We start from the raw sequence: 24,369 nt of genomic DNA on the forward strand, positions 1-24,369 counted from the left end.
TCATTGTAGATAGAGCAGGGATGAGTACGAAGCTCTTACAGGTGTTGGGCGATGATCAAGCATTCAAGAGCACAGAATGGACCCCATCAAGGTAACTCGAACGACCATGAAATCAGTGTTTCTGTTACAATCTTTTAAAACGTGCTTCATGCCCTGCTTCCGAGCCACACACAGAAAAGCAGAGGGACAGACCCGACGCTCGGCGAGAAGATGCCCAAACACCAGATCCGAAGTGACTGCAGGGCACAGAGCCACCTGCGCTCAGGTCAAAGCGCTCTGGGCTGAGCCGGGAGACCTCGCACGCGGCCGGCCACCATCTCCTCCTACAAGGGAAGACCGACGGCCTCCACCGCACGAAGGAATCTGTCAACAACATTTTCTCGGGGAGGAAGCAGAGAAAACAGATCTGGACATCAGCACTCGGGGCTGTCTGAGCGGATCTTCCCGACAAACGCGCAGTCCCCCCCGGAGCACAGCACTGGGTGTCAGAATCTCCCGCTCCCCGACAGCGAAGGAGACCGAGGGCCAGTGGGAGCCGAGACACCAGCCGGGGGGGCACCGCGCAGGAGTCTGGAGAGCCGGGCGGGAGGAACCGAGCAGAGGAGCGGCGTGGAGGCGAGGCACGAGGTGGGGCGGGGAGCTAGAGGCGGGCCCGCCCCCGCGCGGACCCGGAAGCGCCGCGCAGCCAGCGTCCGCCTCCCTAGGGGTCCGGTCCGCATCTTTACCGTAAAAGGAAGCGCAGTCAGCTCCCCGCCCCCCGTGGGGGCGAATAGAAACGGGGCTTCAGGAGGTTCTGAGGGCGAGCGAGGCCCTCGCAGCCCGGGACGGTCAGAGTGGGCCGCACTCCCGCCTCTTCCGCCGCGGCGTTCCGGGAGCCCCGGAGGGGTGCGCCCCCGCTTCCCCTCACCCCTCGCCCGGCCGCCGTCACCCCGCGGAGGTCCTGCGCTCCCAACGGCAGCCGCACGCGACCCCAAGGGGCGGTGCGACACCCTACTACTACCAGTGCGCTCCCGCCTTTCTCCTGAGGCGACGAGCGCCTCGCACCGCGCACCCGCCCATTCACCTGACCGAGGCCACGAGCTCCAGCCTCCGCCACCTCTGAGCCCCCAAACGCCTGCCAGGGCGCGCGCGCTCAAACGGAGGGGGCGGGGCTCCGCCTGTGGTGCCCGGAAAAGGCGGGAAAGGTCCCCATTGGTTGAGAGTCTGCAAGCCGCCGGCCCCACCCGCCGGCCTCCTCCCGGCTCTAACAGTCCCCTCCCCGTCCCCCGGCTTCCCTTCAGGCACCTTTCACCAAAAGGGATGATGGCCCCGCGGCGGTTCTCGGTGTGACTCTGATTCACTGCCATCTTTCTCCAGGCCCCCTCCTGCCGCCCCTCAGATGGGAAGGGGCGGGGCCTGCGCCAGGCCGGGGGGCGGGGCTTTGAAGGGGAGGGCGGAGATTATGGCGCAAGGACGAGGGTGGGGGGGTGAGTGGGCAAAGGGGCTGGTCACGTGAGGGGCGGTGGTCCGAGAACCCGGAGGTGTCTAGGTTGGGATGCTGCGGGGGAGCGGGCGGGGAAGGGAGCGGACGGGGGAACGGACCGGGGGAACTGACCCCGCCTCCCTCAACGGAGGGTTGAGAGGCAGGTGAGTGGCCTCCTGGATCCGCCTCTTGGTCCCTGCGTCGTAGCCCGGGCATGGCTGCTTTGCTGCCAGCGGGAATGGATTTACAAGCAGGATTTTCCTGCATCTTTCCTGGCCCGGTCAGGAGGCTAACGCCCTGTGGAGAAAGGATCCAGAAGGATTTCTCGCTTCGCCTAGGGCGAGCATAACTTTTCCCCACCAGAAAAAGCCTGGAATCTGAGCCGGTTTCTTATGAGGCAGCGTCCAGGAAAGGGTGCGTGAGCTGGGTCCGGGGGTGTCTGTGCCGGCCCCAAGATCCAGAGAGCCCGTGTCAACCATCCTACCTGCGCGGTCTCCTTGGACCGGTGACTGGGAGGATCTGGTGGGATACGTTATACTGGAATCGCTTTGAAGACTAAACTGTTGTCCATATTCTTATTTCCTTTACAATTCGCAGAACAGCACCAAAGGGCTTCAAGCAAAGGGATGGTAACAGCTTCAGGATTACCGTATTTCTTCAAGTTTAAGATGCTGTCAGTTACAAGATGCATCATTTTTTAATATACCACTGAGAAAAAACAGTTGCCAAAGAAAGATGTGTCATCGGTTGTAAGCCTTTTTTTTTTTTTTTTTCTTTTTGTAAGTAATCTCTACACCCAACATAGGGCTTGAATTCATGACCTGGGGATCAAGAGTCACATGCTCTAGGGACTCAGCCAGCCAGGTGTCCCAAGCTGATTTTTTTTTTTTTAACACAAGACTATTGGAACAATGCAATACAATAGGAATGGTGTGAAGCTGTAGAACAAGCACCGAGATAGAGCACTCCTCTTGCAATGGTAACTAAGCGTGCAACTTTGGGCAAGACAAATATGCTTTCTGGACTTCAGTGTCCATATCTGTATCAAAGAATTGAACTAAAAGAACTGTTTTCTCTTAGTTGTGATTTTTAAGTTGGCAGAACTACTCTATCACTCAAATCTTCCCACATCTGTCCATCTTGGTGTGGCATTGCCACTCTGCCCCTGGTCTGCACCATTCTACCTGAATGACTCCCCACTACTCTTCTATACCTTGCATTCACCCTACAGAATATTAAGGCCCCAAACACAATTGTTTATGGCCATCACATTCAAATTCAGAAAGACAGAGACAAAGTTGTTATTTGTTAGCAACAGAAGAGATTAGGAACCTCAAAGGGAGGAAGTTTAAGTTTGAAAAGACAAGAGACCAGCTAGTGCTTTAGATGTAAATTCTTAATTCTTTAAGCATTCACTGTACAGTAGGGAGGTCTTCAGGCACGAAGGGCCCACTCTTTTCATAGAATTGGGTTTTATGCCTTCTGGAGAAAGGAGGGAAAAGCTAGGGAATTAGTTAAATGAAAATAAACCTTGTTTACATGAAGGAGACGGTCTATACAGAACAGTGTCCCTGAAGGTCTGGCATGATAGCTTCATCACTCCTTCTAAACACAAAACTCCGTGGAATAATGACTGAAGTCCAACCTCAAGCCAAGTGAAGACAAACTGATCTCACGAAATGTTTCCCACCTATGATTCCTGTGGCTGCTTCTTACCAAGACGGTCCCTGTCTCACCCTCCACCCTGTAATGGCTGATTCGGCCAAGGAGTGAGGAGCACAAATGAAACACAGGCCAGACAGTTCTTGTTCAAACAGCAATGTTTAGTTGTACAACACATAAAGTCTAGCAACATTTATACAACCAGTTGGAGTGTCTGTTGGCTTGTTTTCAATTGGGAAATTTAACCATAATGTCACCCAAAGGTTGGCTGGGACTGGTAACATTTAAGAAATGGGTCGTTCTTGCATCCCCTAGGCTTGGGCCTCTTGCTCCATCAGGACTTAGTTGTAGATGAATGGCCCACAAGTCACCAGCCTTTGAGAAAGTAGTGTCCAGGTAGAGATGGCGGAGGTGGGCGGGGAGGGGGATCCCATAAAGACATAGTATGTGGGGCAGTGGCAGCCAACATTCGCAAACATTCATGCATCTGATGGGGGGCTTTGCCCTCCACTGGGTATTTTCCACTAGCCTACAGTGACCAACTGAGGCCAGGCTAATTCATTACTCACATTAGCAGGGTGAAGGTCAAGGTAGCAGGTAGCAGGAGTAGTCAGGGTAGGTGGGAAGAGATCCCTCTTATTGCTAAGTGGACAGAAGGGTGCTTTTTGTTTTTTCTTCCTAGAGTTCACATCCCACGGGTTTCTGGAGGTTTATGTCTGTGTTTGGTTCTTTTTTAAAGTTTGAGGGTAAGGAAGTCAATTCCAGAGATGTCTCTCCAGGAAAACCACTCTAAGTGGCTGCCTTACAGGGTGGGGCGAGTGTGAAGCTGAACTCTGGGCCAGCTACAAGTGGTGGTTTTTATTTTAAAATGACCCTAGGCCTGGCTCCCCCCACATCCATAGTGACCCATCATTAGAAATAAGCTGTAAGCAATGAAGGAGACACCCTTGTCCCACACTGGGGCTCACACGGCTGACATCCACAAATCTGACAAGCAGAAAAGTTGCTTTCTTGACCCTCGAAGGAAGCCAAGAGTAGCTCATGCAGATGAATGGACAGGGAGCAATGCCATTTCCCTTCGGAGATGGTGACAAGTAGCTGGTATGGGTGTCCAAGGGCAGAAGGAGCTCTTGATGAGTTCTTTCCCCCTACAGATGGGCTGGGACTGGCTGATACAGACGATGGAGGAGGGCTGGGCTGGCGAGAACTCCATTCCACGGGGAGCAGGGAGGGGTTTGGATACAGGGAGAAAGCAACTGTCCTAAAGAGACAGCTGGCCCCTCCGACCTGCTGAGAGCTGAAGGGGGGCTGTGGTGGTGGTGGGCTGGGCAAGCACAGCTCTAAAAAAGGGCATAGCCCGGCAGCGATAAGAGCTGGGAGGAATGGAGGGAGAAGCAGTGCTTGAAATGGCCTTCATTCAGCAGTGGGGCAGGGGGTGGCTGGCACAGGTGGAAGGACAGTGCCCAGGAGGCCTTCTCCCTGCAGGAGGGGGTTGAGAACGGTTGAGGGTGTGGAGACCAGCAGCTGGCAGCAGACACATAACACAGCTTCTCCGAAGAGGCTGACGTCCAGGTGTAGGGGTGCCAAGCATCATTCTCTACTCAGCCTCTCCAATGCCCGCCCCTCCCCACTAGACCTCCCCTGCCAGCCTTAGGTGGCCAGTCCACGTCTGCATACATGACTGCCCACCGTATACCCCAGGGGTCCCTCTCCTGTTGAAATGTAGCAACCTCTGTGCTTTAACCCTGCTGCTGTCCTATCCTGCTAGGTGCTTACCCTGCAGTGACTTTGTGGGTGCGGGACTATGTGTATTGCACTGGTAAAGAGCCTCCAAGAAAGACTGAGACCATAGGTTTTGGGTCTCTGGTTTTGGGGTTCACCCACCTCTTTCCCCTGGCCCACTGAATCTTGATCTGAAGTCTATGTGTTTTCCTAGCACCTGAGTGATAAGAGATTAGAAATGCTGGGATTTGTCGTGGACCAGTAAAACACCGAGCGCTGGGCCCGGAGGTGGAACAGGAGGTTGTATGAGGTCATTGTAAACGGCAGCTAGTTGGTGTTTTCCCTTACCTAAGGCTAAACCGTTTCCCCAGCCCCAAGTTTCAGCCACCTTACAGACTAAAGGAGGAAGAGGAACTCGTTTGTAAAACCAACGGGGGAAATCTAGGCCTTAATGCAGAGCTGAAGGGAATGGCAAGAAAAGGCTGACTGTATGATTGTGAGTTTCGTTAGGAATGTCTGCAGGAGTCAGGAGGGGGAAAGCGAGGAAAAGCAGAGACAGACAGACAGACAGACATGCACAGTGAGAGAGAACAGAAGCCCAGAGAGGGTCAAGCATGAATGAGAAGCCAGCAGTAGAGAAGCCAACTTTTGGGGGAGGAAGACCCCTGATGGAGAAAAGTGAGGTGTTGTCTCACATTTGCCTCTGAAGCCCAACCACAGAGAAAGGCAAAGATTGTGTACTGCTCTTGAGACGTCTTTAGACCTAATTCTTCTAGAACTCAGTGCCCAAAGGTTGTCTCACTGGACCAGCGCATGTGCTTCTCGAGCCAGATACTGGGAACTGGGTAACTCGTCGTGTTTCCTCCTCTGCCTGGGCCCACACGGGTCCGCCATGCGCTGTGGAAACTTTCCCTCTCGAGTCTCTGTGGGTCTGATTTCTCTCGTAATCCCGGTGGGCACTGTCACGTGGTTGGCTGTGATTTTATTTTAAAGTGGCCTGAAGGCCTTTTGGGGCATATATCCTACATATAGGAATGTAGCTAAGACGGGTTAGACCCAAAGCGAGTGGAAGAAGTCACAGAGAGGAGCAGGATGAAGGAGTGTGGGAAGGGGGAGAAGCTGGGAGCAGAGGGGAGTGAGGCGAGGTGCGTGTGGAAGGCAGCGGACTGCCACCAGGCCGGACGGTGACAGGTGGCGGGTTTCCGACAGTGGAGACAGTGGAGACGACACACACTGAAGGGTGGAGCTCTCTTTCCCACTTCTCTTTTCTGCAGGAGCCCAGCTCCCACCTACTCTGCTCTCCTTCGACCTTCCCACTCCTAGGAAGGCCCAGCCTTACCCTAGACGGCCACCTCCCACCCCCTCCCCCACCAGGTCCAGCTCCAAAGCTGTCCTTAGAGAGTCTCTGCCATCCCCGTTGTGGGCGGTTCAGAGATAAGAAAGAGTTACCCGCCGCTCACTTGTTCCCCATCATTTTTAAGTGAAACCTCCCCCAAAACCTCTTGAGTGAGGCGCACAGCTTGGTTCTGGGACACAAGGAAAGGAGACAGATAACGGACAGCCATGGAGGAACCAAACTTACAAGGGACCTTCCAGGGAAGGCAGTGAAAATACCTCACCCCTGCGCAGGTACACACACACGCACACACACACACGCACACACACACTCTCTCTCTCTCTCTCTCACACACACACACACACACACACACACACACACTGTAGACAAACTCCACAAACACCAGACAGGCCTGCGGGACAGAGTAGAAAGCAAGAAGGTGGTTGGTGGTGGTACTGGGATGTGTGTGTGGAAAAGCAAGGATGTGTGATGATACAGAGAAAGGGGCCGTCAGGGGTTACTGTCGTGGCTTTCCTCTGTGTCCACGCTCACCGGAGGGAGGCCTCCATTGTCATTGAGCCGCTTGGCCCTGTAGGTCTCGTAGTGGATGTTGTGTGTCACTTCCTTGAGGTCCTGGAGGTGGGTCCTGAAGGACACGGGGTGAGGAGAGAGAGGGGTGCGGTTATGGGCAGGAGGAGGAAGAGACAGACCCACACCTGAGGCCCGTGCTTCACGCCCATGGCCTAGGCCCAATGACTGGGACCCGGGCCAGAGAGAAAATAAAAATACGTCTTTGGCCCCTTCTGCTTCATGATGGGACTAGGAACGGGGCGCAGAGCGCTCTGTCAGAGGAAGCAGAGCTGAAGGGATGGCCTCCTGACCAACAAGTAAAGCCACCCTCTGAGGGAACGGGCGCATCTCACCTGATGACAAAGTCTCGGAGCAAGGCAAACTCACAGTGGTTGAGGTTTTCCACTGTGAACAAAACAGAACAACAGGCGGTCATTCCACTAATGCAGCAACACCCAGCAGGCTCACTTCTGTTGTTCAGGTCACACAGGGCTTCTAAAAACTGGCCCAAGGCCTCAGACACAATTCCTATCCTCGAGGAGCTTATGGCCTGACTGGAAGAGAGGAACACACGCCAAACGTAACAGCCGAGCCATCTTAGAAAAGGTCACACGCTATATGGTGACTCTAACTCAATACAGATTTGAGTAGCTACTCTCTGCAAGCCGTGTGCCACGCGTTGTGGGAGAAGGGGACTAGGACACGAAGGCTCTAGTCCCACGATCTAATGGACAGGACAGACATCCTCATAAATGATTCTAGCTCAAGATGGATGAGAAAATGCCATTAAAAAAAAAATCCCAGGACGCCTGGGTGGCTCAGTTGGTTGGACGACTGCCTTCGGCTCAGGGCGTGATCCTGGAGTCCCGGGATCGAGTCCCACATCAGGCTCCCAGCTCCATGGGGAGTCTGCTTCGCTCTCTGACCTTCTCCTCGCTCGTGCTCTCTCTCACTGTCTCTCTCTCTCAAATAAATAAATAAAAAATCTTAAAAAAAAATAAAAAAAAAATAATAAAATTTAAAAAAAAAAAAAAATCCCAACACAGGGTCATCGGCCAACGAGAAACAATGTGATCCAATGGGACGAACTTGGTTTGGGAATTAAAATCAACTCAGCTGTGGCCTTGACCTCCGGCTCTAAAATCTCAGTTTCAACCGCTAACAAGTCGTGTGATCTTCAGCAAGACCCTTCCCCTGTCTGAGGCTCCAGACCCTCGGGGGCTAATGTTCTGAGGACAGGCACGCCTCCCCTGCTCCCCACAGAGGGTGGGCATGCTTGAACAAGATCACCGAAGCAATTCTTTGAAACCTTCCAGAATCGTTATTGACCTTCTCAAGGTCACACCCATTCGCAACAAAACGAAAACGACCACCTCGGAAACACCCTTCAGCGGTTTGTCAGATCACGTCCCCTTTCATGTGAAAACCTTCCTGCGGTTTTCCAGTGCTTTTTAGTCTCTCCATGTCCTCCACTCCTTTGAGGCATGGGTCAGGGCCTCCCAGTCAGGTGTTAAACCAGCCTTGACCGCTGCCTGCCTCTGACACTCATCTTCCCAGTTAGACTGTAAGCTCCTTACAGCAGGGTCTGGCTGGCACTGGTGTCGTATCCGACGTGCCAGGACAGTGCCCTGAACTCTAGAGGCTGAGTAAGTAAGCATAACGTACCCGCAACGGCCAGTTCTTCAAGAAGAGGCACTGAATTACCTTCAATGATCCCCCAGGGAGTTTTTCTGCCAAGGACACGCTTGCCATTCACTTGGTACTCCTTGTCGCTTCCCACGACAGCGAACGGCATGCTTTCCTGCTGACAAAGCACACACATGCATGTCAGCCTCCTGCCGTCCCGGCCGCCACGGCCAGGATGCCCAAGGGTCCTGGGTCTCTGGCCTTGAACTACACACTTCCGCTGCCCATTCCGTGATCCCCCTGATGGGCAAGGGCAAGGCGCGTGTCTCTTAAAAGGGACTCTGAAGTTCTGGGTCCAGCCCTGGCCGCATCCCTCCCTGTCTGGCGGGTTAACCTCGGTAGGTTGGCTTTCCTTCAACCAGAGAAAGCTTTGTATTTTTTTTTTTTAAAGATTTTATTTATTTATTTGACAGAGAGAAATCACAAGTAGATGGAGAGGCAGGCAGAGAGAGAGGGAAGCAGGCTCCCTGCTGAGCAGAGAGCCCGATGCGGGACTCGATCCCAGGACCCCGAGATCATGACCCGAGCCGAAGGCAGCGGCTCAACCCACCAAGCCACCCAGGCGCCCGAAAGCTTTGTATTTTTTAGGGAGTTTTAATGCATTTGGTTTGGTTTGGAACAGCTAGGACAGAATGACAGCTCTTTAGGGATACGCACCCACGGTATAGCCAAGTTACGTGTTTTACGCTACCTCCCATCAAACCTGCAGGCAGAGGTCCGTGTCCGCCGCCCTCCACCTTTGGAGCTCCGTAGGCTCCTCTGTTCCCCCCAAGTGGGTTGTATATATTCCCAAATCCATTTGCTTGATGTGCATTCCACTTGCTCTTGGAAAAACTATGATTTAAGCCAAGGATGTGTGACCGTGGAGAATGGTTTCTCTGAAAATCGGGCTGAGTGTTTCAGAAAGACTTGAGAAAGTCTTAAAAACATCTAAGATTTGCATACAACAGGGTGCCTGGGTGGCTCAGTGGGTTAAGCCTCTGCCTTCGGCTCGGGTCATGATCCTGGGGTCCTGGGATCGAGTCCCGCATCGGGCTCTCTGTTCGGCGGGGAGCCTGCTTCCTCCTCTCTCTCTCTCTCTCTCTGCCTACTTGTGATCTCTGTCTGTCAAGAAAATTAAAAAAAAAAAAAAATCCCCCGGAGACGCCCAGGGATAGCGGAGAAGACAGCGCTCTGTGCGCACATCCCTGAGCCAGAGCAGCTCTGTTTTCATATTTTATATGAAACAACAAGAGTTCTATCTAATGTTTAATTTTTTAAAAGAGTTCCTCTAGGGGGAATAAAATGCCTATAAGCCACTCCCCTAGCCTGAACTCTGCATCTTATAGAGGGGAAACTGAGGCAGGGCTCTGACTAGAGCACGGACACCTTGGACCCCTGCTGGACGTTCTTTCTGCCCACGCTCTTCCATCAACCACACCCTGTTTTTCCAGGCCCTGTGGGGGGAGAAGAGGCTTTTGGGGTAGCCCGGGGATGGATGCAAACCTTGGCTCTCTGGGTTCAGGGTTCACAGTCCTGGCCAGGGCCCTTCCCCTCATCCTCTCCCATATCGCTTCTGGTCTGGGTCAGGCAAGGTGGGGCAGAGGGTTCCAAAGGGGAAAAGCAGGTGGCAAGACAGAAGGGGGACACAATCCACATCCCACTGGTTCCAAGGGGGACATCTGTGTGCCGAACAGAGCCCTGGACACCCACCCGGATTTTGTCATTCTCTGTCTTGTCCTCCAAATCCTCATCAAATTCCTTCTGGGGGTAAAACTCAATGCCATTCACTTCAAGCTCCTTTCGGACCTAGAGGCAAGGAAGAGAAGCAAGGTAGCCAAGTGTCGGGATAACTGGCAGGGCGGGCCGGGGGGGTGGTGATGCATGTGCACGTGTGTGAGTGTGTGTGTGTGTGTGTGTGTGTGTGTGTGTGCGTGCGCACTGAAGTCAGAGGGATGAGTGCAGCCTTTGCTAATCCAGTCATCTCTGAACTCCAAGGCCCTGAGCAGCAGGAAGATCTTAAATGGCAGCCCCAGTCATCCAGCTGCTACAGCCCAGGCTGAGACAAGGAAAAATCTGGAGGGTACGGCTTGCTCATCTCAGGGTCCAGAAGCTTAGGGTTTAGACAAGCAGCACAGCCGAGTAGGGATTCCCCAAGGGCAGTGCTCATGCTGCCGTATGTCACATTGCTGTTTGCAGGGAAGAGAGTTGAGGCTCAACCCCAAGCCTGTCTGGTCTGTCCTTTCTCGAAGCTTGGCTTAAGTCTCACCTCCTCCAGGAAGCTGTCCAGCAACTCCCCAGTGCTCCACCTGATTACAAGTTTCTCAAAGGCAGCAAATGTCTTTTTGAAGACCCCACTTCTGTCCCTGTGCATCCAGCATGTGGACAAACTTATAGAAGACACTAATAAAGACTAGCGGACATGTGATTAATTATTCTAGCCCCTCAAGCACGCTAACTAACATCAAGGAGTGCTTTCCAGTTGCATGGTGATTTATGTGTTCAACGGTCTTCTCCAGAAAGTTTGGAGGGTGGAAAGGAGGCAGCTTGAGGCTACTAATTTGTCTTTGACATTGGTCCTTGATACAGCCAGCCTAGCCTCTTGAATGGTTCAGTGGGAGCTGAGTGGGAAGGGGGGCTATAATGACCAAGGATAGGACACGGCTTGGAGCAGAGGAAGGGAAGGAAGGGTGGGGACAGGAAAAGGAGGAGGGGCCTTCTCACCCTTTGCTTGAATTCAGACTTCTCCTCCAGGGTCATGGTGTCAGCCTTAGCAATGACCGGAATGATGTTCACAACTTTGCTGAGGTGCTTCATGAACTCCAGATCGAGGGGTCGCAAGCTGGGGCCCAGAGAAGGCGGGATGTCAGAGCCACCTTGCCTTCCCCCACTCCGCCATGGCCACCACGCCAGGGCCACCCTTGGGACAGGAGGGACTGGGCGGGGAACCTGGCTGAGGCCAAGGGGCTGCTCCTTCTCCATGACTCGCTCCCAGAGTCTCACTGCCTGCGGAACAGGCTGCAACCGTCTGCCCCACAGGGCAGAGACTACGGTCTCCCCTTTGCTTCAAATCCCGCCCCTCCCGCAGCCCTGCTCAAACAGCTCCTTCAGGACAGCATTCCTGCCATGGGGATCTTTTTCTCTTGGGAATAGCCATGGACTGTCATCTCTGCCTTTATGTCCCTTTAAGTCCTTGTGTCATGGTTACTGATATATCTTATTATCCATATAGGACAGCATTTTTTTTTAAGTAATCTCCATCCCCAACACGGGGCTTGAACTCACAACCCTCCTGACTGAGAGTCGCCTGCCCCACGGACTGAGCCAGCCAGGCACCCAGGACAGCCCCTCTGACGGGCCTTCTCCCAGCCTATGCTTAGTCCTGCAGGGCCCAGCTGGGGGCTTTGGCCCTCACCCTGGGCTCTGGGGTCCCCCATCTGGCTCTAGTTCCCAGTCTGGTGACTTACTAAGTCAGGCTATCTGAGGGCTTGATCTACAATGAGTCCACATTCTAGGGAGCAATAAAGCTAATCTTCTTATTGAGTTCCTAGACCCCACCATCGAACACCTGCTGAGTACCCAGTTCTTCCAAAATCGGGACACCGCCTGGCTCATGTCATCCACTCAAGAACTGAACCCTGGCCCAGCAGTTAGGCGTAGTAGTAAGTTATGGAAGCTCGCGTGCTTGCCCACCAGGATCTCTCCATCCCACACTGGCACTCACCGGCACTCGGCCCTTCTGTCACTCACAACTGGACTTCCCTGCACACCTGCTCATCACCAGCCTTCATCTCTAGACACGCTGGGAGGCCCACTCACCAAATGCCTACAGCTGGACCCCATGCCCCCCCAAAACGCCCACCTGATCTAGTCGCCCTGCCCCTCCCCGTTTCACTCTTCTTGCTGCCCACCCCTCCCCCCACCCCAGCCTTGTGCAAAGCAGATCTCCTGTATAGACGAGGAGCCCTCTAGGCTCACATGCAGAAACCCCCCCCCCCCACTGGCACAGTTGTGCTAGAACACCAGTGGGCAACATGGGGGCTGGGCTCGGTCGGCTTTACTCTCCTGGTAGGAAAGTCACACTCTCTGGGGGAAAGTCCAGGCGATCACAGGGCCCTGATGGCAGCAGGGCCCATCTGGGGGTGTCGATTCTCCATGACAGAGCGGGCACAGCTGACACAAACCAGAGTGAGCCACAGTCATGGGGGGAGGGACTGGTACGTACGAGTGTCCCGTGGGGGAGATGAAGTAGAGGCAGCAGTGGACACGAGTGTCGGGGATCCGTTTCTTCCTGGCGATGTTGACCTCCTCCTTCAGGAACTTCTCATACTGTTCATTGATGTACTTCTCAATGGGCTCCCAGCTGGGGGTGGAGGGGTGGGTGGGAAGAAAGCAGATGGATGTCCCAGAAAGAAAGGCCTGTTGGCCACTCTCCCTCAGGCCCCCATGGATAGCTTTCCTTGTTAAGCAAAGCCAGAACTCTCACGGGGACCTGGTCCTCTGACTGGGCCAGAAGAACTTGCAGAACCCCACCTCACCCCAGAGGGTAGCACACGCTCTCCCCACCTCCATTCCTTATTAGCTAGGGGGCTCTGCGGAAGTCTCAGCCCCTCTTTGAGTACCAATGCATGCCTGGAGGGATTAAGGACTATTTAACACAGCAACAGCACATAGGAAGTATTCAACACAGCCACAACACATTATCGTGACCGTTGTCAACGCTATCACTACCTTTCTCCTTTAAGGAGCCTCCCTCTAGGACATATAGGAACCTATATATCCCTATAACCAGGGGAGAGGACAACCAGTCGCTTTTCTAAGATTGTTCTAAGTTGTGTTGTTTGGCAATCCTGCCTTGTGTGCGGCAGACCCCAGCATCCTCACAGAGGAACCATGGTCTCTGTCCCTATCTGGGAGCAAATCTCCGCCTGCAACTTTCCATCTACATCCTTGGCGGGATGCTGATGGCTGCTTTGCTCTGTGAATTCCCAGAGGTGTTCTCCTCCTGGAAATTCCCATGTGTCCTCTAGTCATGCAGGGTTATGACACTGCCTACAGGCCAAGCTCAGCCACAGACTTCAGGTCAGCCTAGATGTTTGCCACAGGTCCCCTTGGGTCTGCCCTGCCCTGCTGCCACCTCCAGGCAATCCCACAGCCAAAATTCCCTCTGCTTTGGCCCTTTCCTGGGGCTCTTCACGAAGCCCCCATCTCCCATCCTTTAGCTCGCCTTCCCACTTAGCCCCTCAGCATGGAGGGCGCAGATGGTTCTCAAAATGAAGGAATCTGCACCGTGGTCAGCGTCTTCAGGGCAGAAATCTCACAGGCAGGCAGACATATACCAGTTTTCATTGTTGATCTGGTCTCCGAAGCCCGGAGTGTCAATGACGGTCAGCTTCATTTTGACCCCGCCTTCCTCTATCACTAGAGGGTGAACAGAAAAGGCACCAGGGATGTCAATCGTCGGGCTGATGCTGGCTGTGCTGCTGGCTGTGCTGCTGGCTACCATCCAGGGAGACCCAGGCTCCTTCCTTCTTCAGGACCAATTATGGGAAAAGTCAATTTCAGGGTCTTTCCACTTCAGCAGCTCTGTTCATGCTGTTCCCTGCACCTGGCATGCCTTCCCTGCTTCTTGCTGCTTGAATCCCACCCATGCTCTACCAATCAGCTCAAGCTCCATTTCTAATCCCCCCCCATCTTTTCTAGACCAAGGAGTTGGTTCTACAGACCTTAGGCCTCCGTTCTCTTCTGTCTTGAGATTGCTTTCCATTTATCTCATTCCTCAGTAGGCCCATCTCTCCCTCCCTGGCAGAGAACCTTCCGAACAGGGGCCACAGGGGTTCCCGCCTGGTCCTCACCGTGCCCAATAGCTTTGATCTCCACGGTCTTGGGAATCTTCTCCTCCCGGTTCCAGCTGGAGGCCTTGCGGCTCACCTGGGATTTGAAGAGTGTGTTGACCAGCGTTGACTTGCCCAGTCCACTCTGACCTGCCACGAGACAGGAGGAGGATGACACGGTGGGGAAGACCCGTGTCTACCTCCTGAGCCTGCCGCCTCTCCTACGAGCTTACAGAATTCTACAGCCTGGATCCAGGCCCTGCCCCCTCTTCACCGCCCAGGGGGGAAGCAGAGGACTGGGTGGGAGAGCAGGCATATGGGAATGCTTCCCTGGTACCAGAGAGGGACTTGGGGAAACATCAGTTGGATTCCACGTTCTCTCCTTCCTGGAGCCCCAGGACCGTGGGGAGGGGAAACAACTTCTGCCTTTGTCTAGTGCAGCGATTTCTTGTTTTGTGCCTGCTGGACTTCAGCTTTTAGTCTTTACGAATACTAAACGGAATGACAGAACTACTTTGTCCTCCTAGGCTGCCTCAGTGAATCCGAGACTTTCACATCTGTTAGCCAAATCTGCCTTTGAATCCCACAGCCCTGGGAATCCCCTAGCAGAACTCTCCCTATCCCCAGCTCAAGTGGTCCCAGAGAGATTGACATAAAATGTGTGCAAGGTCACATAACTAAGAAAGGCAAGACCAGAGCCTTGAACCCAAGGAACCCCCGGTTCTGTGTCCACTCTTCGTTCTAGTGCTGCTGTTAGTACCTTATTCCAGAAAAATGCCCAAGAGGACACTGAGAGAGGAGGGGGCAGCTGACCAGCCAGGGCCGGCCCCTCACCTCCACTTCCCTCATGAGCGCTCCCTTTGTACCCGTCTTTTTCTTTTTTTCTATTTCTTTTTTTTTTTTTTAAATACGTTCCACTCCGAACTTGGAGTTTGAACTTAGGACCTGGAGATCAAGAGTCACATGCTCTACTGACTGAGCCACCTGGGCACCCCATTTTGACCTGTTTTACACAAGTCTGCAGAATCCAGAGATTTCCTTCCAAGGAGGAGCTCTGCACCTAAAAGGCGCTTGAAAACCACTGGTCCAAGCCGCGCTTCTCAAACTTGTACGTGCACGAGGATCAGATGCTACACTTGATCTTAGCCAAAAGGCCGAGAAGCGATGCACGAGGATCACACAAGCCCTACATCTGCTCAGTGGCACCAGCGTCACCTGCACCCTTGCAGGAAATGCAGGATCCCAGGCCCCGCCCAGGCCCTTTCATTCAGAATCTGCCCTTTGACAGGACTCTCCCAGATGAATGACATACACAGTAAAGTTAGAAGTGCTGGTCTAGAACATGCCTGTGGTATATTGGGAGGCTGATGAGACCCAAAAGCTCCAGACCCAACACTGCTGTTTCCCTGAACACCTGGGACTAGCCGTGTTCACTCTTCTAGTTTCCTTACTGACAAGTGATGGCAAGGGAGGGAACTGGATGAGACCAGGGATAGCAGATAAGGGGCATGTCTTATTCCAACTGATCAATCAACTGTAGCCACCCAGGCCAATATGTTAAAAAGGCTACCTGTGGGCTCAGTCCTGAATGTGAGCTGGGACTGACCAGCAATGTCTCTCCCTGTGGCGCTGCTGGGGAGAGAAGCAGCCTGCACAGCTTCTCCTTGCTGTTCCCGGTCTGGATAATTTCTGAGGTTATTTGCTCAGTAAGTACTCCTGAGTGCTAAGTGCTGTGCTGGAATTGGAGACAGAGAGGCAAACAAGACAACATCTTTACCCTCAAGAAGCCATTTAGGGGGCGCCTGGGTGGCTCAGTGGGTTAAAGCCTCTGCCTTCGGCTCAGGTCGTGATCTTGGGGTCCTGGGATCGAGCCCCGTATCGGGCTCTCTGCTCGGAGAAAGCCTGCTTCCCACTCTCTCTCTGCCTGCCTGTCTGCCTACTTGTGATCTCTGTCTGTCAAATAAATACATAAAAATCTTAAAAAATAAAAAAAGTCGTTTAGTTTGAGGAAGACCAAAACACAAGCGGGTAGTTATGATATGTCGCCATAATCACCATGAAAGAGGGAACCACAAGGTATTATGGCAGCAAACTGAAGGGAATGTAATCCAGTCCCTCTGGAATAATAAAGGAGGACTTCTCGGAAGAAGCAACAACTAAGTCAAAACCTGCAGAGAAACTTTGAAAGACCCCTGAGAAGCTGGAATGGGGTTCTAGACAGAGGGAATGGTCAAAGGTTCAGAAGCTGGAAAGAACACTCCAAGTCCAGAACTTACCAATGAAGAGTAGAATGCTACATGGTTAGTGGTAAGAAGTGAATGGAAAGAGAGCACCAGGCCAGGCTAGGAGTTTAAGCCCTTAAATCTACTGAAGGGTTTTAAGCAGGATGGGGGACCTGATGAGTTCTGCAGGTTGGGAAAATTATTCAGTCACTGGTGAACAATGGTTTGAAACAGAAAGAAGGCAGAGGAGCAGGAGGGTCAATGCCAGAGTGTGGCCCGGGACCATGGTCCCTGAACCATTTGCTACTCGTTCTTGAGGTAAGAAATTTGCACCAGAGGGGTGCCTGGGTGGCTTAGTGGGTTAAAGCCTCTGCCTTCGGCTCAGGTCATGATCCCAGAGTCCTGGGATCGAGCCCCACATCGGCTCTCTGCTCAGCAGGGAGCCTGCTTTCTCCTCTCTCTCTCTCTGCCTGCCTCTCTGCCTACTTGTGATTTCTTTCTGTCAAATAAATAAATAAAATCTTAAAAAAAAAATTTTAAAAAGAAATTTGCACCAGAAAATATATTGACCATAACACTGAACAAACTATTTAGTTCACCTGATTTTTTTTTTCTTAACAGCAAGACTTTCTAGATGATTTAAACTCCAGCCACCTCCTTCTCTTTGGGCAGCACTGAGTCAGGGAGCTGTGGCAATCTAGGTGGGAGGCCTAGCTTAGCTCGGAGTGGTCACAGCGGAGAAAGACAGACATGGGCAGACTTCAGAGAGATTTACAAGGGAAAACTGGCAGGTCCTGATGGCTGATGGAATGAAATAAGGGAGAAAGAAAGATGTCCAGGTCCCTGTTTCAGCAATTGAGTGAATATCTCACTAATATCAGGCAAAGGTCCCTTCCTGCTCTTAAATGCTGTGACCTGCATTTAGTGACCAATCAATGTCCTGCAAATGCTCTTTAAGGTTTCAAGCACTACAGAAGATCAGAAAGAAGACCACCCTCCATCTGATACCAGTGGAAAAGACACTGATGATTTCCCTGTGCCACACACCTAAAAACTGGCTGAGTAGGGCTAAGAGGCTGCCTGTGTCCACCTACTGGTATTGGGGTCAGGCAGACCATCTATCCACAGTTCCCAGCCCTGGATTAGCAAGTCTTCTGGGGAGAAGAGAGTCAGGCTTTTGTGATCAACATAGTGAAATCTCTCCTCTTGGAAAGAGCTTATCCTAGGAAAGCCAGGGCCAAGGTCCAGCCTAGGGATGGAGACAGGATCCTCAGTGCTGCCCACCAGCATGGCCTCCAGTGACCCCACGGCCTTGCATACCGACCACCATGATGTTGAAGTCGAAACCAGTCTTCATGGTTTTCTTGCGCATCTGCTCAATGATGGTGTCAATGCCAATGTAGCCGAGCAGGTTGGAGTTGATGCTGACGGGTTTCATGGGCACTGCCGGCTTAGGCCTGGGCTCAGGCACCAGCTCTGACATGGCTGCGTCCGTCCTGGTCTCTGGGAGCCCTGCAAAGCCAAAGGGGGAGAGGTGGGCTGGGGGAAAACAGAAGTCATGTGGAAGTCATAGTATTAGTCTCTTGATACAGAATCATACAGAGTTGGGACTGGAAGGGACTTTAGGTGCCATCCAGCATGGATCCCTCATGTCACAGATGGAGAGACTGAGGCCTGGGGGGCGGGGGAGAAGGACTTCCCCAAGACATAGAGCAAATCAAATGCCAGATCAGGATCAGTGCCCAGCCTCTCCAGCTGCTGGGGCACTTTCTGGTGTACTCGCTGCCCCAAAGCGCATCTATGTATCTAATCCAGGGACTTCACCTTGGCCCTGTTGACATTTGGGTCTGGATAATTACTGGGGGGGGGGCATGAACTGTAGGATGTGCAGTGGCCCCCCTGACCTCTATTAGATGCCAGTTGTGACAACCAAAAGTATTTGTACACAGTGCCAAATGTCCCCTGGGGACAGCATAACCCTAGTGGAGAACCACCAATCTAAGATATGTCTGGGGTTATTCTGACCTGAATTCTGCCTCCTCAAATAAAGGGCTAAGACCTTTTAGGATACTGGACCTAACTTCTACTGACTGTCACCGACCTCAGTTGCTTTGTCTTATAGAAGCAAACAGGGCTCGGCTCCCCCCTCACACCGCAGGAGCATCACTCTTGCCCCCAGCCTCAGTGTCCCCTCTGTTCCATAAGCACCATTGCAAAGTCGGGGTGTCTATGCCTTGAGAAGTCCGACACCATCCTAGCCATAGTTTTAAATCTGTGGGAAGAATTAGTCTCTCCTTTTGACCAGTGGGGAGGGGATGAGACACAGCCAGCCTGCGGCAGCGCCTTGCCTAAGATGACACAGTGTGTTCTTGGGATGGTGGGTGGCAAAAGAAAGGGGAGGCTAAGGACAGAGCCATTCCCTAGAAGGGAAAGGTCAACATCCCTCTGGGTCTGGCAGGTCACAGGCATGTTCGTGCACAAGGGAAATCTGTGTATTTCCTCACCGGGCCAATGTCCTCCAGGGCAGGCTTCAGTATAGAACACCTCCATTTTCCCATCCATAAAATGGGTATATGTGGTGACATGGACCGAGCCTGCTAGTTGCCGGATGTGTGGACTTGGGCAAATCACCACTCCCCGCCCCGCCCCCAAGCCTGTGTCCTCATCTATAAACTAGGATCATGATTGAGGCTGCGGTGAACATCACAAGAGCTACGATACCCAGAAGCAGCAGCATAAACCCCCACACTTCCAGACCGTCTTGCCCCCTGTGCCCCTTTCAAGTTCACCAGCTTGTCCAGAGGGCAAATGAGGGGGATGTGGGCAAGCGATGCTAATTACACAACATAGTTATCAGACTCCGCGCTCTCTCCAGGACCCCTTCCAGCGCTGCCATTCTGGAATCCTGGGGTTCCTGCAGAGTCTCAGGCTCCCGGGGAGAGCTGATGGAGCAGCAGATGGGCAAGAGGGGGAGGGGACAGGAGGGCCTCCCTCCCCCACCCCCAGACTCAGCCAGGAGTCTGTTCTTGTACCCCCACCACCTGGTCCGGCCACCAGTCTTGGCAAGACTCTCTCTCTCCCAATGGGAAGCTGTTCTTTCCTTGTCACTCCCAGGCACAGCCAAATCTGACAAAGCCTCGGGACCTCCCCAGGGCCTGGCGTGGCTCCCTCCTGCTTCCCAGGAAGCTGTTGCCAGCCAGACGGCTCCAGGCGGGCCGCAAGATTGGCTCATCCCTGCGGCAGCTGACTCTCACAGCCTGGCCTGCTCCTCCACTCTCTGCACGTGGCTCCGGGCCTCACTCAGCACACCTGCACCGGGGGCCGCGCCCCGTTTTCCCTGCCCAGCTGCCGCCACGGCTGGCCCAGGCCACTTCCCCCCCTGCCTCTACAGCCAAGCCCACTAGTTCTCACAAGCCATGGTGTGAGACAGATCCATCGGAGGGCAGGGGGGGTGTCCCATACTATTTTACAGACTTGGAAAGTGAACCTTGTATTTATTTTCGGGAGATTTTGTTAGTATCCTTGAAAAGGGGGTGCCCTCCCTATGGCTGGCTCAGCTCGAGCCCGTCGATGGCAGCATCCTAAAAGAGCCTTCCCAAAAGACGGACGCTGGTTGCGAGAAGGGGGCCGCCCCCCACATTCCCAGGCAACTTCTAGAACCAGCAAGCACCTCCTCGCACCCGTGCACACACCGTGGGGCCTGTCTGCTGGCAAGTCACCCTCTCCCAACCCTGGGCCGATTACATGCCAGCCACATGCTACCCACAACCACCCGTCAGCCGCGCGCACGGCAGACACGCGGTGGGTCACTATGCCACAACCTCTGCTGGACGGCCCTTGGCCACTCCAGCCCCTGGCTGACACCTACTCCTTCTTCACCACTGGGCTCAAGGCCTACCTCTAGAAAAGCCTCTGTTTTCCTGCCTGAACGCGTGGCCCTCTTCTGTGCTTCCTTGGTCCCCCCGTACCCTGTACCCATCAGGTTCTTTCCTTCACTCCATCCCTTCCAGGACATTTTTCTTTTAAGATTTTTATTTATTTATTTGACAGAGAGAGAGGGAACACAAGCATGGGGAGTGGGAGAGGGAGAAGCAGGCTTCCCACTAAGCAGGGAGCCTGCTGTGGGACTCGATCCCAGGACCCCAGAATCATGACCTGAGCCAAAGGCAGATGCTTTAACAATGGAGCCACCGGGCACCCCAATTCCAGGACATTCCATGTGCTGCCAAATGGAAACCTACTCCAGCCAACCCTAGACTTCATGCCAAAGATACTTCTGGACCCCAGACAAGGTCCTCGCCCCCAAGGGTCCACTGTGTGGTGAGGGTGCCTGAGAAGCACACCATTCCCAGGGCACAGGATGATGCTGCTCTGGAGAGGAATTCCGTAGCTCCATCCCTAGCCCAGAAAGCAGCCCTGGTCCTACCATGCCAACCCCAGATGGGCATCTGGCCCAGGCTTAACTCCCAGCTGGATGACCTCTGTGAACCTCAGTTTTCTCCTCAGGAAAATGGGCACATTACCTACGTTGCCAGGTTGTTGTGAAAGTTATACAAAGCATGGATACAAATTACCTGGCATTGAACACAGGCCCATCCTTCTTCAGGGAAGGGGTCGTGTCTCATTGATCTCTGTGCCCCATTGAACCTAACATAACACAGGCACTCAGCAATGGACTGAGGGATGGATGGATGGATGGATGGATGGATGGATGGACAGACGCCTGGCAAGGAGGCAGATGTCCATGGATGGATGGTTGGATGGACGGATGGACAGATGCCTCGCAGGGAGCCAGACGTCACTTTAGAACCATCACTTTTCTTCTCCCTCACAGGCTGCTCCCTTTGCAGACCAGCTGAGCCCCCACCCCCCCCGCCACCGGCCAGCAAATGGCTCCTCGGTAGGCCACGGTCAAGAGAGCAGACTCTGTTAAGAGCAACCCTGTCTCTCCCTACTACAGGGATTGGACAGGGGTTCCCTAAGGGTGGGATGAGCTAAGGATGAAGGTCACAGTAGGATATAGCTCAAGTGCCACCCTGCCTAGCTGGTCCTTTGGGGTCCTCCTAAGCTCCCAGCTCTCCCAGGCTTTCTGGAGAGGTGGGGGGTCTGTCTGGTCACCCCCTGCCAGGTGCCACCTGCCCCATCAATGCTCTAGGGAGATGCACTGTCCACCTGACTCAGCTCTGGCTGAGGCCCCCACAGAAACAGCACCCCCCCCTCCCCGTGCCAAGCAAGGACCCCAGCGCTTTCTTTTACACGGGCAAATAATGGCTTTGTCTTTGTCTGGCCCAGGGACCCCACCCCTCTGTTGGGAAGGTGGCAGCAGGGGGAGGGGATCTTTCCGGAATAGCACCTGCCTCCTCGGCTCAGCGAGGAGTGGGGTGGGAGGGGTCTCTTCCTCCCTTCCAGGGCTGGAGATCTTCCCCTGCTCCCAGCCCTAGCAGCCTCCAAGACCCCACCCCCACCGGCAGAGGCAATTCCAGACCAATTCTAGACCACCGCAGCTCCAGCCCTGCTCTTAGAAAACGAATCACCTAAGACATCTCGATCCTTTCCCATTCACAGTTGCAAAGGGCCCTGGGACACCCCCTTCCCCCATCCCAGTTCTCTGGAGGCCAATGAGTTCCCTTGGAGACCACCAGCTGGTGCCTGTCTCAGTGTGCGCCTGTGTGTGGGGGAAGGGGCCTATGTGTCAGCGCACAGGTCTCTCATCTGGCTGTCCGTGGCCCCGATACCTGTGCGTGGTGTGCATGTGTATGCATGTGCCCTAGCGTGGGGTTTTCTGTGCGCATCTGGGTCCCTGCTCGTACCTCCGTGGGCCTCTAGAACTCCCCGCGATCCCATGTGTGCGTTTCTCCGGGCATGTATCCCCTGGGGTGTGTGCGTGTGTCCGTGCATATGTCACCGCGCGTGGGCTCCTCCGCGCAGCAACCCTCCCTCTGGCAGCACCTCCAGCCGGGGTTTTCGGGGCCGCAGCCTCCTCCCAGCGGGCGCCGGTGGCCCGGCCAGCCGCCCTACCTTTGGACATGAATCCTCCTTTGTCTCCGTTCCTCGGGGGAGATGCTCAGGGCGCGGGGCTGCAAGGCTGAGCGGGGCGCGGGCTCCCCCTGGGCAGAGCGGCCCCTGCAGCCGGGCCTCGCCCCTCCGCGCTCTCCGCCCACCCGCCCGGCCCGCGGCCCGGCCGCGCCGCCCCTGCGCCCCGCGCCGCCGCGCCCGCCGGGGACCTCGCTTCGGCTCGCTTGGCGCCGCTGCCCCTGCCCGCGCGTACCGATGCCGCCGCCGCCGCCGCCGCCGCCGCTGCCGCTGCCACCCTCACCACGTGACCCGCGCGCCTGCCGGCCCCGCCGAGAGCCCCTCCCCCTCCCACGGCGCCCGCTCCCGCACCCGCTCTCCGCCGCCCGCACGCGGGAGCGGGTACCGGGTCCCGGCTGCAGGCAGCCCGGGAGGCGCGCGGGGGCGCTGTGTCTGCCGCTCCGGATGCCGCGCCGGGGGAGGTGCCCGCATCCCAGTCTCGATCCCTGTCTGCACCCCCCATCCCGCTCCCCGCCTCTTACCCTGCAAGCTGGGGCGGGGCGGGGGCGCGGAGGATCGGTGACAGCCGCGAGTCGCGGTGCGCGCGCGGGTCACGCGCCGGTGGGGATGTTGCGCGGGCTCAGCGCGTTTCTGCCCAGGCGCCGGCGCCTGCGGAGCCCTGAGTCAGGGGCCCAGGTTCCAGGCCTGGCTTCTGGATGATGAGCCCTATGACCTTGAGGTGGTCAGGAACTTTCCTGAGCCTCAATTTACCCATCAGAAAAAAATGTCCATGCATTCAGTCAACATTAAAGACAGCTCATTGCCAGGCCCTGGGGGCACAGGAATGAAGATGACTCTTCTAGGCCTAGTGGGGGAGACAGCTGGGGGCTGGGGTACACAGAGAGTACTGGGTGCTGTGAGGCGGTCATCCCAGGGAGAGGGATTTTGGAAGAGTTCGTGGGGAAGCTGAGGGCCAAGACAGAAAGAAAGGCAAATGGTGGGGGGAGGGAAGAGCAGAAGGGCACTCTGTGGTCAGGGGCAGCAGAGGTGAGCAGACCCAGAGGGGAGAGTGTATGGTACTGGTGGACAACTCACAGCTCCTGGGGCGGCAGCAGCAGAGAAAATTCCAGATGGAAATACAGAGCTGGACACTGGGAAAGATCAAAGTCTTGGAAGCTGGGCGAAAGAGCTGGATTTTGAGGGAAGCCGGTGGTGAGTCACCAGTGACTGTTAACATAAAGAGCCACCATCACATCCCTGAGTCCCTGGGACAGCTGCATGGGGAACAGAGAACCACCACCCCACCCTGGAGGGCGGGGGTGGGGGTCGGGGGCGGGAGGGTGGGACTGTGGCATGGCAGGGGCAGAGTGTGGAAGAGTAGGAGACAGCCAGCCAAGTGCGGTTGAGATAGATCATCAGAGTTGGAAATGGACTGGTTGGAAAGAGAGTGAACCCTGAGGAAAAGGAAGAAACCCAGGTTTCTCCGAGACAGAATGAACTTCTAGCCCTTATGTTGACCTATTTACAGTTCTCTGCGTATTGTATGCAGGACTTCTATGCATACAAGTCTCCAACTTACCTTTCAGGACAAAAGGGCTGGGGGTAGGGGACCAAGGAAGAACAGGTCAGGTGGGGCACCTTTCCAGCAATAGATATCTTCCTGAAAGGCTGAATGTGCATCGTTTAGAAGGTCTCAGGTGAGGTACTGTGCCTATCTAGAGAGTCACTGTAGGGACGGCTGTTGGACAAATCACGGCTTCTTGACACGCGAGTCTGTATTTCCATCCAGGTGGTTCGCTTTGAAAGCTGGACTCACCTGCAGATCACCTGATTACTCCACCACGGAAGACGCTAAAGGAAGGACGCAATGGTTCCTGCACAAGT

The 24,369-nt window shown here is 54.5% G+C and overlaps 2 protein-coding genes and 1 non-coding gene across 4 annotated transcripts in view; all 3 read right to left on the reverse strand.

The window, feature by feature from the left end:
• WBP2NL (WBP2 N-terminal like) overlaps positions 1 to 1,346 on the reverse strand; it is a 31,329-nt gene extending 29,983 nt beyond the window's left edge. The window contains exon 1 of the mRNA XM_044229247.1: positions 1,285 to 1,346. Within this exon, the coding sequence (XP_044085182.1) occupies positions 1,285 to 1,346 (62 nt within the window). The remainder of the gene's footprint in view (positions 1 to 1,284) is intronic.
• Positions 1,347 to 3,264: 1,918 nt separating this feature from the next.
• Positions 3,265 to 22,572, reverse strand: SEPTIN3 (septin 3). Of its 2 annotated transcripts, none has more exons than XM_044227845.1 (11): positions 22,492 to 22,572; positions 17,794 to 17,985; positions 14,273 to 14,401; positions 13,757 to 13,838; positions 12,643 to 12,780; positions 11,142 to 11,259; positions 10,131 to 10,226; positions 8,457 to 8,553; positions 7,106 to 7,157; positions 6,735 to 6,828; positions 3,265 to 4,603 (listed from the first exon to the last, which is right to left on the reverse strand). In XM_044227845.1, the coding sequence occupies exons 1-11, from the start codon at positions 22,499 to 22,501 to the stop codon at positions 4,538 to 4,540; spliced, it is 1,074 nt and encodes a 357-aa protein (XP_044083780.1). In that variant the 5' UTR covers positions 22,502 to 22,572; the 3' UTR covers positions 3,265 to 4,537. The 2 variants fall into 2 exon arrangements, with proteins under 2 accessions (XP_044083780.1, XP_044083779.1); XM_044227844.1 differs by having other exon boundaries at positions 8,457 to 8,556; positions 22,492 to 22,571.
• LOC122892706 lies at positions 15,235 to 15,417 on the reverse strand. Its single transcript, XR_006381448.1, has one exon. It is a non-coding gene; the product is annotated as a U2 spliceosomal RNA (small nuclear RNA).
• Positions 22,573 to 24,369: the final 1,797 nt, after the last annotated feature.

This window comes from Neovison vison, chromosome 12 (genome assembly GCF_020171115.1).
Source record: "Neovison vison isolate M4711 chromosome 12, ASM_NN_V1, whole genome shotgun sequence".
NCBI classification, from domain to species: domain Eukaryota; kingdom Metazoa; phylum Chordata; class Mammalia; order Carnivora; family Mustelidae; genus Neogale; species Neogale vison.